The sequence below is a fragment of the Capricornis sumatraensis genome, chromosome 1 (genome assembly GCF_032405125.1).
Source record: "Capricornis sumatraensis isolate serow.1 chromosome 1, serow.2, whole genome shotgun sequence".
Lineage (NCBI taxonomy): Eukaryota > Metazoa > Chordata > Mammalia > Artiodactyla > Bovidae > Capricornis > Capricornis sumatraensis.
Genome location: NC_091069.1, coordinates 254,398,286 through 254,412,554, shown reverse-complemented (window position 1 = coordinate 254,412,554; position 14,269 = coordinate 254,398,286). Strand labels below are relative to the sequence as shown.

Genomic DNA, 14,269 nt, shown 5'->3' with positions numbered 1-14,269 from the left:
CGATTAGTCAGGATTTCTTAAGTAAGTGACAGCTCCTTACTAAGGACTCTAAGGCAACCATTATCCTCCATAGGAGAAGACTGTAGAGCCAGTCATAACTTGCACTAAAAAAAAAATAAACAGGCAACTGAACAGTTACTGTAACTTCAGCTTAAAAACAAAAGATAGGCAGCTGTATACTAATGCATTGAAAGTCTGGAATGTTTTATGGTTTTCTCAGAAGGGTGGTGGGATTATGGATGGTATCTTTTTTTTCTCGATACTTTCAGATATTGGTACATTCTACCATGAACATGTATTACTTTCATATTCAGGAAAACAGTAAACTACTCTTATTCTGTGAGGAAAAAAACAAACACGAAAGACTCTTGGTATACTTACAGTTAATAACCAGAAAAATCTAATAGATTTCAATTTTCAGTACTTGTGTGTGTGTGTGCATTCAGTCATGTCTGACTCTTCGCAATCCCATGGACTGTAGGCCACCAGGTTCCTCTATCCCTGGGATTCTCCGGGCAAGAATACTGGAGTGGGTCATCGTGCCCTCCTCCAGGGCACCTCCCCACTCAGAGACTGAACCTGCATCACCTGCATTGGCAGGCAGGTTCTTTACCACTGAGCCACCTGGGAAGTCCTAAATTTTCAGTAGACCAATGCCAAGTCAGGAAAAAGGAAATTACATTAAGAATAAAGGGAAAAGGAAGAGGCAGGAGACAGGGGTTCAATTCCTGGGTCAGGAAGATCCCCTGGAGAAGGACTCGACCACTAACTCCAGTATTCTTGCCTGAAGAACCCTAGGGACAGAGGAGCCTGGCAGGCTGCAGTCTATAGGGGTGATTAGTCGGACACAGCTGAAGCGACTTAGCACGCACCCTACCTTGAAAAGAACAAAAACAGAACAAAACACAGGGCTGATGGATAACCACACACTGTGTAAGTTATTGCCTTGTCTGCCATCTCCCAAACCCCACCCGCTGAGCCTTTGAGTCCTAGAGCATGAGCCCCTGGGGCCCCTCCTTGCCCTCTGACTTGTCTCCTGAAGACTCACACCCACCGGCCCCACTTCCTGACCCCACCTCCTCCCGGTAACTCACACTTGTACACTAGACCCAGCTACCTTTGTTGAACAACTTTTCACACTCTGTCAAAAACACAATCTGTACTTCCCAGGCTGGGGCAGAGATAAGATCAAACTCCCTGTAACCTTCTCAGCATTCAACAGGGGAAAGTTGATTCAGGTTGACTGATTTACGAGCAAAAGTTATCTTAAGGAGTGGCTTGACCAGCTACACCTCCGAGCACATCACAATGGATGGCAAACAGAAAAAAATGCAGCATTAGGGAGGGAGGAAGAGTGAATTTGAAAGCCACACCCCTACCTTATCACCGAATTTCCACTCTGAGTGTAGCTAAGTTTAAGATCAGAGCCAAGAGCATCTCTGCAGTAAGAATAAAATGCCCGGATGACTTCAAGAAACAAATTCTCAACGACTTGAGGCCCTGCAATTAAAAAGAAAATGGCCAAACAAATGAATGAATGAGTAAATAAGAAATAAAATATCAATATTTTTTAAAAATCCATTTTTAAATCAACAAATGACAAATGTGTAAAACATATCATGAGTAACTCCATAAACATAGATAATCTGTATAGTCTTAAATGTATAGAAACTTAACTTTGGTTGTGAAAATCACAACTTTACTTGGGGGAATAACATCCATGAAGACACTCACCATTTTTGTTGTTGTTCAGTCACTCAATCATGTCCAACTCTTTGTGACCCCATGGACTACAGCACACCAGGCTACCCTGTCCTTCACTATCTTCCGGAATTTACTCAAACTCATGTCCACTGAGTCACTGATGCCAAACAACCATCTCATCCTCTATCGTCCCCTTCTCCTCCTGCCCTCAATCCTTCCCAGCATCGGGGTCTTTTCCAATGAGTCACCGCTTCGCGTCAGGTGGCCAAAGTATTGGAGCTTCAGCATCAGATGTTCCAATGAATATTCAGGGTTGATTTCCCTTAGGATTGACTGGTTTGATCTTGGTGTCCAAGGGAACATTTTTGTAGGGCTTACTATGTGCTGGCCACTACTCTGAGAATTCTGTAACTATTAACTTATTTAATCCTACAACAGCCAAAGAACCAGGTATGTAATGAGGTATGCGGTCCTGATTATGGATGAGGCAACTGAGGCTGAGTAACTAGCCTAGGTGGATTCTCCCAGGTGGAGGCAGGGGATGAACATTAAGAGTACAGAAACTGCCCAGCCAGAAGCAGTCCCTCTACATAAACCCCAACAGAGTAGGGCAATTTCCTATTCTGAATACTTTTAATGATGAGCTAGAATGACACAAGAGAAATAAACAACCCAGAAAAGCTTAAGATGGCACGAGAGAACTGGACCTGCCAGACAGGCAGGTGGGAAGCAATTGGACATTTCTGCTCCTCGAGCACCAACCAGCAGGCCTCATGGAAGGGCATGGCTTCCCACCCTAGTAATCAGAGGAATGAACACAGCATGAGGCAGAGAAAACAGAAGCTCTGTCAACAAAGCATAAGCAAATAATCTAATCTCTTACGCTTCCAAAGGCAAAGGCCCCCTTTTCACAATAAGCCCCAGGTTGTATTTTATCTACAGCGTAAAACTGTGTGTGTGTGTTCAGTCTTGTTGGGTCTTTGTGACCCCCTGGACTGGAGCCTGCCAGGTTCCTCTGATCATGGAATTTTACAGGCACGAATACTGGAGTGGGTTGCCACTTCCTACTCCAGAGGATCTTCCCAACCCAAATGGTTTTTCCTAGTGAAGGAAAGTGGTTGACATTCAAGGAGAAATGAGGAACTGGCTAATGCCTGGGAGACAAAGCACAGGCAAGACTGACCGTCTCAGGCCTTCCAGTCGACAGTATCAACCCGCCCCTTTGCCCTTCACGTGTGCCTTTCAATGGGAAACTAAATTATGAGAGAGACAAATTCGACTTCTGTGATGGGGCAGAAGCCCATCATTCATCCCATTCCAGAAAATACAACCTGGAGCCCTAGTTAGTTCAACACTCACTTGACCCAGGTCAAGGCCTTGACATAAAACACCCATCCCCAAGGCCGGAGCCTGGAGACACACAAGCCTTGTGCTTTCAGTTTGATCAGGAGCAACCAGAGCTGCGCCTGTCATGCACCCAAGTTCATCTGTGTTACAGGAGTTAACATGTTGGGGATGGGCCATCCGAGGGTCATCAAGTAAGGAGAAACGTTCTGACAAACAGAGGTCAGGTTCTGCAGTCAGACAGACTCCAGAGTTTCAGTCCCAGCTCCTGGGTGGGCCCTGGAAAATGACTCAGACTTTTTCTACTCTAGTCTCCATCTGCAGAATATGTGTAGTCAGAAAAGTTACTCAGGGTTTTTGGAGGTATGATGTATGCATGGATGTATATCAATGATGTGTGTGTTAGTCGCTCAGTCACGTCCAACTCTTTGAGTTGGTCTGTAGCCTGCCAGGCTCCTCTGTCCATGGAATTCTTCAGGCAACAACACTGGAGTGGGTAGCCATTCCCTTCTCCAGGGGATCTTCCAGACTGAGGGGTCAAACGTGGGTCTTCTGCACTGCAGGCAGATTCTTTACTGTCTGAGCCACCAGGGATGTATGGATATGAGAGCTGGACCATAAAGGCTGAACGCTGAAGAATTGATGCTTTTGAACCGTGGTGTTGGAAAAGACTCTTGAGAGTCCCTTGGACTGCAAGGAGATCCAACCAGTTCATCCTAAAGGAGATCAACCCTGAATATTCATTGGAAGGACTGATGTTGAAGCTCTAATACTTCAGCCACCTGATACAAAGAGCAACTCACTGGAAAAGACCCTGGTGCAGGGAAAGATTGAAGGCAGGGGGAGAAGGGGTTGACAGAAGATGAGACGGTTGGACGGCATCACTGACTCGATGGACATGAGTTTGAGCAAGCTCCTGGAGATAGTGAAGGACAAGGAAGCCTGGCGTGCTTCAGTTCATGGGGTCACAAAGAGCCACGACTGAGTGACTGAACGACAACAAATATTAATGAAGCACAAAATGACTGCCCCTCAATGTCACTGTTATTATTAACAACAGGTAGGACACATTGGGACCGCAGTCTCCCTTCTAACTTGACCAGAAGCCTACGTTTCCTTTTGTTTGTCTAGACGTTAGCGCCTCCCCGGCTGCACAGATGCCTCACGCCTGTCTCTGAAAGCACTAAGGAAAGGTCCCCGTCCTGACGCCTGACGGAGAGGAACTTCGCTAACACTCTCCGCTCCTGTTCTCTGCAAACAGCGCCCGAGCAGCAGGCCACCCTGAGCAGATGGCTCAGAGGACGCCATCGAGACTGAATCCGGGGCAGAAGGGCTTTCCTGGCTGGTGACGCTGTTCAAGGCGTGAGGTGCTGATTTCTCAGGGTGAATGGACACTGGAGCAGTTTCTTATCTTTTTTAAAGCAAGGGAGAGAAAAGGCCATTTTCCTCTTCGACGCCCAGAGAACCACAGTGTTTAAAGGGGGAGCCTTCCGGACCCAGAGTCTAGTTTAACCTGAGGCCTGAGACAGATGGGCTCTAGGTGGGGCGTTTACAACCAGACTCCTGTTTACGTTTCTTGAGGAAAGGAGGCAGGTGGACTGGAGGCTGGATATTTACCATCAGCCTCCTGTTTGCACTTCAAAACAGGAATAACAGAAACAGGGTAAAGAGCCAGGCTTCCTTCCTGTTTTAAGATACAGCCATGGGCAGGGACAGGGGGGCTGAACTCCATTTGCGTAAAGGATCACAAGTTCACGTATTTCCCCTCCTTGGGGCAAGGGAGACACAGCAGAGGAAGGCTCCTTGGGGGGTCAAAAGAGGAGGGGCACCATCCCATAATAGGTAATGCTAAGCCTCCCCCCCCCCCCGTTGGCCTTTGGGCTGGAATCCATTTTGGGAAAAAGCTGCACACACACACATTGGGGAGGGTCCTCAGGCTCGTCGGGTGTGGGAAATCAGGTAACTGGCCAAAGGCAGAGACCTGGAGGAACTGCCCTATACAGATGATTTAACCATCTCTCTGCTGCTCTCCGCAATAGACGGGACCCTTTCTCTGCCTCACCGATGGACCTGCCATGTGCATGCTCAGTCGTGCCCGACTCTTTACGACCCCCTGGACTGTGGCCCACCAGGCTCCTCTGTCCATGGGATTTGCAGGCAAGAATACCGGAGTGGATTGCCATTTCCTTCTCCAGGGGATCTTCCGGACCCAGGGATCAAACCTCGTTCTCCTGCATCTCCTGCACTGCAGGTGGATTCTTTACCACTGAGCCATTGGGGAGGCCCTATTTCTGCCTTCCTTCCGTCTTCACACACTATTTCTCTGTGTGCTCTCCTACTTGTTGTTCTGAGTCTCTAATAATAAACTTTGTACCTGTTTTTATAGCTTTTGCCTCTTCGACAAATGTATTTTACAGTGGGGGCAAGGGCCAGTGGAATTTTGCTTCTCGCCTCTAGCCCTTGCTGGACTAGTGGCCAGGATTCCTGGCTTTCATCCATGATCAGTTCAGTTCAGTCGCTCAGTCGTGTCTGACTCTTTGCGACCCCATGAATCACAGCACGCCAGGCCTCCCTGTCCATCACCAACTCCCGGAGTTCACTCAGACTCACGTCCATCGAGTCCGTGATGCCATCCAGCCATCTCATCCTCGGTCGTCCCCTTCTCCTCCTGCCCACAATCTCTCCCAGCATCAGGGTCTTTTCCAATGAGTCAACTCTTCGCATGAGGTGGCCAAAGTACTGGAGCTTCAGCTTTAGCATCATTCCTTCCAAAGAAATCCCAGGGTTGATCTCATCCAGGATACCCAGGTTCAATTCCTGGGCAGGGGTCTAAGATCTCGCTTGAAGTTACCACTCACTGCTGTCTCTCCGAAATCAGACCCTCCTTCATGTGACAGAGGAAAAGACCGAGGCCTACATGGCAGAGAGAGCTTGTCTGGACTCCCAAGGCAAAAAGATGGAGGAGGGTCCCCTGTTTTCTTGAGAATACAACCAAAGCCATTTAACTGAAGACACGTTCTCACAAAGTCAGTATTGTACATGCCCTGCAGGCATGTGTTCCAATGAGCATAACAGCTCAAAGGTATTTTCCTAAAATAAAAATTCAAGTAACTGTGCAAAAAATTTAAGAAGAAACTGCCTGCAAAGGTGAGAAACCCGTGTTCGATCCCGCGGTTGGGAAGATCTCCTGGAGAAGGATATGGCAACCCACTCCAGTATTTGCGCCTGGAGAATCCCATGGACAGAGGAGCCTGGCGGGCTACAGTCCTACAGAACGTGCGATTGCAGAGTTGGACACGACCAAAGCGACTTAGCAGCAGCAGCAAACAGTGAAAACTGAAGCACAGAGCATGACTGAAGTCCCTCGAGATTCTGAAATTTCAAAGATTAAACTGTATTCTAAACGATGCGGTGGCTTCCCTTGTAGCTCAGTCGGCAAAGAATCCACCGGCAATGCAGGAGACCTGCCTTCAATGCAGGAGACCTGGGTTCGATTTGTGGGTCGGGAAGATCCCCTGGAGAAGGCAATGGCAACCCACTCCACTGTTCTTGCCTGGAAAATCCCGTGGATAGAGGAGCCTGGCGGGCTGCAGTCCATGGGGTCGCCAGAGTCAGACCCGAGTTGGCAACTAAAGCACTACCAAACAATGGGGTGACTGCACCTCACCGATACTGAACTCCCGCTCAGCAGGGAACCCACCTTGGGCGCATGTTGGTAGAGCACGTCTAGCATTACCTATTTCCGGCTTGTCGAGCAGACTGACGAGGATCCGGAAAGGCTTCAGGTACCCGTGGTGGCGCTCCTCTACATCGATGTCAGGGAACTTCTGGTGCAGGATCTCGGCCAGACCCTGTTTTGTTTTGTTTTTTTTAAAAAAGCCACACATTAGGGTATTATATACAGTATAGTGTTGATGGCTTATGGTGAATGGTGTTGGATTCGGAGTCTCCAAAGGAGAGGGTTTTGCTTTGGGACTAGAGACTTGGCTTTAGTCACTCAGAGCTTTGTGCAGCAAGAGTTTTATTAAGGTGAAAAGTGGACAGAGAAACACTTCTGACATCAGAAGCAGGTGGAGTTCGGGTGGGGATTTATATACTTTCTCAGTTGCTTACTAACAGTAGAAAGGTCTTACCAAACCCACTCCCACAACCTATCTCTTAAGATAACAGGATGACTCAGAAGGTTCTTAAGGAGGAGAAACACGTACTTGAGCAGGATACATTGTTGCTATATAATTATTAGCACAGAGTTTAAGCAAAGGAGAAAAGGAAAGATATTCCCATTTGAATGCAGAGTTCCAAAGGATAGCAAGGAGAGATAAGAAAGCCTTCCTCAGTGATCAATGCAAAGAAATAGAGGAAAACAACAGAATGGGAAAGACTAACAAACATTTCATGCAAAGATGAGCTCGATAAAGGACAGAAATTTTATGGACCTAACAGAAGCAGAAGATATTAACAAGAGGTGGCACGACTACACAGAAGAACTGCACAAAAAAGATCTTCACAACCCAGATAATCACAATGGTGTGATCACTCACCTAAAGCCAGACATCCCGGAATGTGAAGTCAAGTGGGCCTTAGAAAGTATCACTATGAACAAAGCTAGTGGAGGTGATGGAATTCTAGTGGAGCTATTTCAAATCCTGAAAGATGATGCTGTGAAAGTGCTGCACTCAATATGCCAGCAAATTTGGAAAACTCAGCAGTGGCCACAGGACTGAAAAAGGTCAGTTTTCATTCCAATCCCAAAGAAAGGCAATGACAAAGAATGCTCAAACTACTGCACAATTGTACTCATCTCACATGCTAGTAAAGTAATGCTCAAAATTCTCCAAGCCAGGCTTCAGCAATACGTGAACCGTGAACTTCCAGATGTTCAAGGTGGTTTTAGAAAAGGCAGAGGAACCAGAGATCAAATTGCCAACATCTGCTGGATCACTGAAAAAGCAAGAGAGTTTCAGAAAAACATCTATTTCTGCTTTATTGACTATGCCAAAGCCTTTGACTGTGTGGATCATAATAAACTGTGGAAAATTCTGAAAGAGATGGGAATACCAGACCACCTGAGCTGCCTCTTGAGAAATCTTTATGTACGTCAGGAAGCAACAGTTAGAACTCGACATGGAACAACAGACTGGTTCCAAACTGGGAAAGGAGTATATCAAGGCTGTATAGTCACCCTGCTTATTTAACTTACATGCAGAGTACATCATGAGAAACACTGGGCTGGAAGAAGCACAAGCTGGAATCAAGATTGCCAGGAGAAATATCAATAACCTCAGATATGCAGATGACACCACCGATATGGTAGAAAGTGAAGAGGAACTAAAAAGCCTCTTGATGAAAGTGAAAGAGGAGAGTGAAAAAGTTGGCTTAAAGCTCAACATTCAGAAAATGAAGATCATGGCATCTGGTCCCATCACTTCATGGGAAATAGATGGGGAAACAGCAGAAACAGTGTTAGACTTTATTTTTGGGGGCTCCAAAATCACTGGAGATGGTGACTGCAGCCATGAAATTAAAAGACACTTACTCCTTGGAAGGAAGTTATGACCAACCTAGATAGCATATTCAAAAGCAGAGACATTATTTTGCTAACAAAGGTCCATCTAGTCAAGGCTATGGTTTTTCCTGTGGTCATGTATGGATGTGAGAGTTAGACTGTGAAGAAGGCTGAGCGCCAAAGAATTGATGCTTTTGAACTGTGGTGTTGGAGAAGACTCTTGAGGGTCCCCTGGACTGCAAGGAGATCCAACCAGTCCATCCTAAAGGAGATCAGTCCTGGGTGTTCACTGGAAGGACTGATGCTGAAGCTGAAACTCCAATACTTTCGCCACCTGATGCGAAGAGTCACTGGAAAAGACCCTGATGCTGGGAGGGATTGGGATGCTGGCAGGAGGAGAAGGGGATGACAGAGAATGAGATGACTGGATGGCATCACTGACTCGATGGACATGGGTCTGGGTAAACTCTGGGAGTTGGTGATGGACAGGGAGGCCTGGCGTGCTGCAATTCATGGGGTCGCAAAGAGTTGGACACGACTGAGCGACTGAACTGAACTGATAAGAGTTTAAGGAAAAGCAGACCCTTGAGCAAGAGAGTTGTTTTGTTGTGTAATCATTAGCTCAGGGTTAAAAGAAAGTTAGTCTTAGAAGAGATAGATTATTGTCATAACAACTCAGAGTTTAAGGGAAAAAAAATGTCTTAAGTGACTAAGCTGAAGGAATGTAGGAAAAAAAAAGGTTTGTCCCTTTCTCCTTGAGGGCCCTTGACTCCTTATCAACCTACTTAAGAATCAGCTCTCTCTCAAAAGAGACACAGATGTAAAGAAGAGACTTTTGGACTCTGTGGGAGAAGGCGAGGGTGGGGTGATTTGAGAATAGCACTGAAACATGTATACTACCATATGTGAAACAGATCGCCAGTCCAGGTTTGATGCATGAGACAGGGTGCTCAGGGCTGGTGCACTGGGATGACCCAGAGGGATGGGGTGGGGAGGGAGGTGGGAGCGAGGTTTAGGATGGGGAATACATGTACACCCGTGGCTGATTCATGTCAATGTATGGTAAAAACCACCACAATATTGTAAAGTAATTAGCCTACAATGAAAAAAAAAGAATCAGTTGTCTCAGAGTGACATCAGGGGTCACTTCTAGTTGTTAAATGTCTGGGATAGAAGTAAAAGCAGTCACACAGCACGAGATGACAACCCGTGGCCCTCCGTACCATGGGTCTTGCAGCCTCGGATTCAGTCGTCCACAGATTGCCAATATTTTGGGGGAAAAAAATTCCAGAAAGTTCCCAAAGGCAAAGCCTGAGCTTGCCATGCATTAGCAACTACTTCTATAGCATTTACGCTGAGTTCTGCAACATATTTACACAGCATTTATGTCACAAATCGCCTAGACGTGGTATCACAAGTAATGCAGTGCTGAGTTACGGCGCACGAGAGGACGAGCATATGTTGCATGCAAACACCAGGTTGTGTCATATACAGGGACTTAAGCACCTGTGGAGTTCGGTATCCACAGGATGGGGGTGCGGGAAGGGCTGGAACCACTCCCTGTGGATTCCAGGGGATGACCACACATGGATTTTCCCCAACTGCGTATGAAGGAACGGGCCCCATGTCTACTCTGAGGTCCCACAAGGAACCCCACTGAAAAACCACAATTAGGAAGGTCCTGATCGAGATCCCCTTTCCAGAAATGCTCCTTTACCTCAACTAAAAGATCCTTGGAGTATTTCTCAAAAAAATACATGGACTGGTCTTCATAAACATTTGAGACTTCAGATTCGGGCACGATGGTATTTCCTTTAATATCTGAACCTATAAAAGAACAAGAACCATGAGATGTAAAGAAATTTAGAGTACATATTATTGTGCAAAGGTCTTATGCTCTGGTATTTCAAAAAACGGAACGCCTCCAACAGAAATCAAAAATGAGATTCAGTGAAACCAAGTCCTATCTTTCTGACAGTGGTGTGCCACGAATCAGACAGGAAGAATTCCATCTCAACGGGCCTCAGCTGAGTTCATCCTGACTGTCTTTGACAAGTATGATTATGAGAATCAAACAGAATGCCTATCATTTGTGAAAACCGGTGCTTACTTGTACAGCAGTATGAGAAATCAAGGTATTCTCATCTGGACGCACTCACTTTGAGCCGTGGCTGAGTCTCTAAGGTCCTTAGGGTAAGGCACAGCATCTTTCTAAGCAGAGTCTGGACTCCTGGGGTCACAGCTTATACAAGTAGAAGCTGTTACTGAGCTTGGGTCCCAGGTCCTCCCTACAGACAAGGTGCTGAGCCCCCCTGTGAGGGAGCTGTGCATTTGACAAAATCATCCTTTTAACAAAAAAAAAGTTTAAAGAGCCTGTAAATATCCCTCTGGAGATCCTTCATAAGCTTCCATGCTATGACTTCTCAAAGTTTTATAACCAGGGGAAGAAAGGGTTAAGAGGACTTTCTGACATTGATATGCCAGGTGGCACAGTGGTAAAGAATCCACCTGCCAAGTAGGAGATGTGAGTTTGATTCCTGGGTCAGGAAGATCCCCTGGAGAAGGACACGGCAACCCACCCCAGTATTCTTGCCTGGAGAATCCCATAGACAGAGGAGGCTGGCGGGCTACAGTCCATGGGGTTGCAAAGAGTTGGACACGATTGAGTGACTGGGCACCACGAGAGTTAAAAAGAAAAAAAGCTGAGCAGCAGAGGATTTTCAGGCCAGTGAAAATCCTCCAGGTGACACTCTAATGGGAGACATGTATTATTATAGACCTTTGTCTAAAGCCACAGAATGCACAGTACTGAGTGGGAATAAACGGGGTAGGGGGTGCCTGTGGTGATGATGACGTATCGGTGTAGGTCCCTCGACTGTGATAAACGTGCCGCTCCACTGGGGGATGCTAGTTAGGGGGAGGCGCGCATGCATTTCAGGGAGGAGGGCTAGATGGGAACTCTCCATACCGTCCTCTTAGTTGTGCTGTGCCTAAAACTGCTCTAGAAAAATAAAGCCTTAAAAGAGAAGCTCTGAGTCCTTTCACAATCACTCTGTACACCATCTTCTCTTAGGGACATGAACTTGGGAATCTGCAACATTCACAAAATGCTACCTTTCAGGCCCTGTGATCTCCTGAACTTGTCCCCATGAGGCCTTTCAACTGACAGTCAAGGGCTCTTTTCCTGCAGGTGTACAGTCTGTCCACAAGAAGAGAAGTGCACAGAAACATGAACGAGGGTTCTCGTGGGCTCCCAAAGTCACCCAAACAAAGTCAAAGTGTGAGTCGCTCAGTCGTGTCTGACTCTTTGCGGCCCCACGGACTGTAGCCCTCCAGGCTCCTTCGTCCATGGAATGCTCCAGGCAAGAAGACTGGAGTGGGCAGCCATTCCCTTCTCCAGGGGAATCTTCTTGACCCAGGGATTAAACCCGGGATATCTGCATTGCAGAAAAATTCTTTACCATCTGAACCATCAGATGGTAAGTCATCTGATGACTTACCTCCCCAAATTCCTCCCCAAATGCATCAAAAGCCACAGATGTTCCCATCCAGACAAAACCTTCCTTGACCATATTCCCACGTTTCTGGGTTTTCTCACACACACCCGTATCCCATGAAGCTTCTCCACAGCAGCAGGCTTCTACCTAAATAAGGCCTAGCCACTGTTATTTTGTGGTCTTTCAAGTTTCTTAAAATGGAATTCAGTTAACATTTTACAAATCTCATCGCTCAGCTGCTCGGTCGTGTCCAACTCTTTGCAACCCCATGGACAACTGTAGCCTGCCAGGCTCCTCTGTCCGTGGGATTTCCCAGGCAAGAACACTGCAGTGCGTTGCCATCTCCTTCTCCAGAAAATCCTGTTACTTCTCTGTATTTTATGTACTGACGCTAGACAGCAGAACTCTGCTGACCAGTTGACAGTTCGGTCTGCGTGCTGTCTTCCTACACTGATGACATTCAGAAACGCATCACCAAGATTAGAACTTATTCCCCAAATCAGCACCTTCCCTCTGGGTCTCTAGCCCCTACGTACCAAGTAACCACGCGTAAAGCCTTCTGTTCAGAGACATATCCCGTCTCAGGAGGGTCTGAGTGGCAGCTGAGAGGACACGCACAATGTCGGATCTGAGCAGGGGGATGGCTCTCTCGTTGGAATCCTAGGAGGAAGATAGAGGAAACTTTACCACAAGGTGATGACCCGGTAAACTGCTGGCCTTCTGACATGCGGACCCTCTTCAGCAGCCTACAAAGCTTTACCTTAAAGAGAGGTTCTCAAAAGGGGTGGGTTCTTCACACGCTGCCCAGGGGAGAAGCTACTCGATTCTGCTATGGAAACACCACCCGCACAGAAACGAGCTGAACGTGGACAGTGGTCACTGAGCACCTGGCCTGCCCTCCTGACAAGATGGCCCGGGTCTCTCCCGCCCACCCCACGGCCTCAGAGAAGGCCAGCACTGCCCCTGGAAGAACACAGGCTGCTCACCAGGCAGGCATAAAATGGGAAGAAGAACAGGGCAATCTCCAGGTTATTTCTTTGCACCAGCACGTTTGAGTCCAACAGGGAAGCACATAAGGACTTTATCTGCAAGGGACAAAACGCCGTGAACATTCCACGCCCAAGACATTGAGCATCATTTGCAGCTATTCTTTTTAATCGTAAAAATGAAAACAACTTTCCCTGGTCATCTTGAAACCATTGTGTTAACGTCACGTGGAACAGAACAACACGGTGTAAATATGGGAAACTTGGTTCTAGCTCCAGATGCTGGGGGGGCGGGGGGTGGGGCGCTCTGTGTGGTGGGAAAGACCGCACTGTTTGATTTCAGAAGTGGAGAGGCTTGGACCGGATGGCCAGGCTCTAAGACCTCAGGTCCTACAATCCCAGAGAGAAACGTTTTTAGGTTCCAATGGGGACCTTCGACTATACTAAAACTCCAATGACATCCAGCCAAATGGACTCCAAACCAATTCAATGCGGATTTTGAGGATCCTTTCTGAATGCAGATAGATGTGCTACAGCTGCCCGATAGAAAACCAGCCATAAGAAGAGTTTTAACAAAAAGCTGTGAGAACCGGGAAGAGGAGAGGGCGAGATCTTTCATCCGGGGGGAACAGCGAAGCTTTGTGGGGAAGCTGAGCTTGAAAGACAGGCAGGACAGACACTGAGATGGGAGAGAAGAGACGGGCAGTGAGCGCAGGACGAGGGAGGGACCAGCTCAAGCAAAGACGGCATCACAGACTTGCCAGGCCAGGAGGGGCGGCGAGCTCTGGGAGCGCAGATGGCCAGGAGGAAAGAGTCAGGCCTCTGGGCAACCGGGAGCAGACCACCAGGGCACTCCTGAGGATGGACTTTATTTCCTGGCAGCAGGTAATTTTTCAAGCACAGAAAAGATCTAAGCAATGTTATGCTTCAGCAAGTGAAGTCTCACAGCAACCAAAAAAGCACTGGATGGGAGAGGGAAGAGATGGGGAGAAATCAGTTAGAAAATTACATGGTGGTCCGGGAACAAGACCGAAGGAGACGAAGCAGGGAGGTGAAAACAGAGGAAGAGACGCAGCGGTTGCTGACAGGGCAGAGGAGGGAGTGTGTCTGTGAGGGTCTCCTCTGTCCTAAGCACTGGACGACGTCCCTTCATCACTCTTTTCCTCGGAGAGCCCCATGGGGAGATCTATTACTTCCACGGTGCAAAGAGGAATGGATTCAGCGGGGTAAGG

At 47.4% G+C, this 14,269-nt stretch overlaps 1 protein-coding gene across 1 annotated transcript in view; it reads right to left on the bottom strand.

Moving 5' to 3' along the window:
• The window catches only part of DOP1B (DOP1 leucine zipper like protein B), a 123,671-nt gene that overhangs the window by 72,551 nt on the left and 36,851 nt on the right, over positions 1-14,269 (bottom strand). The window contains exons 5-9 of the mRNA XM_068973230.1: positions 13,038-13,136; positions 12,588-12,711; positions 10,272-10,381; positions 6,785-6,899; positions 1,380-1,500 (exon numbers count right to left, since the gene is read on the bottom strand). Of these exons, the coding sequence (XP_068829331.1) occupies positions 1,380-1,500; positions 6,785-6,899; positions 10,272-10,381; positions 12,588-12,711; positions 13,038-13,136 (569 nt within the window). The remainder of the gene's footprint in view (positions 1-1,379; positions 1,501-6,784; positions 6,900-10,271; positions 10,382-12,587; positions 12,712-13,037; positions 13,137-14,269) is intronic.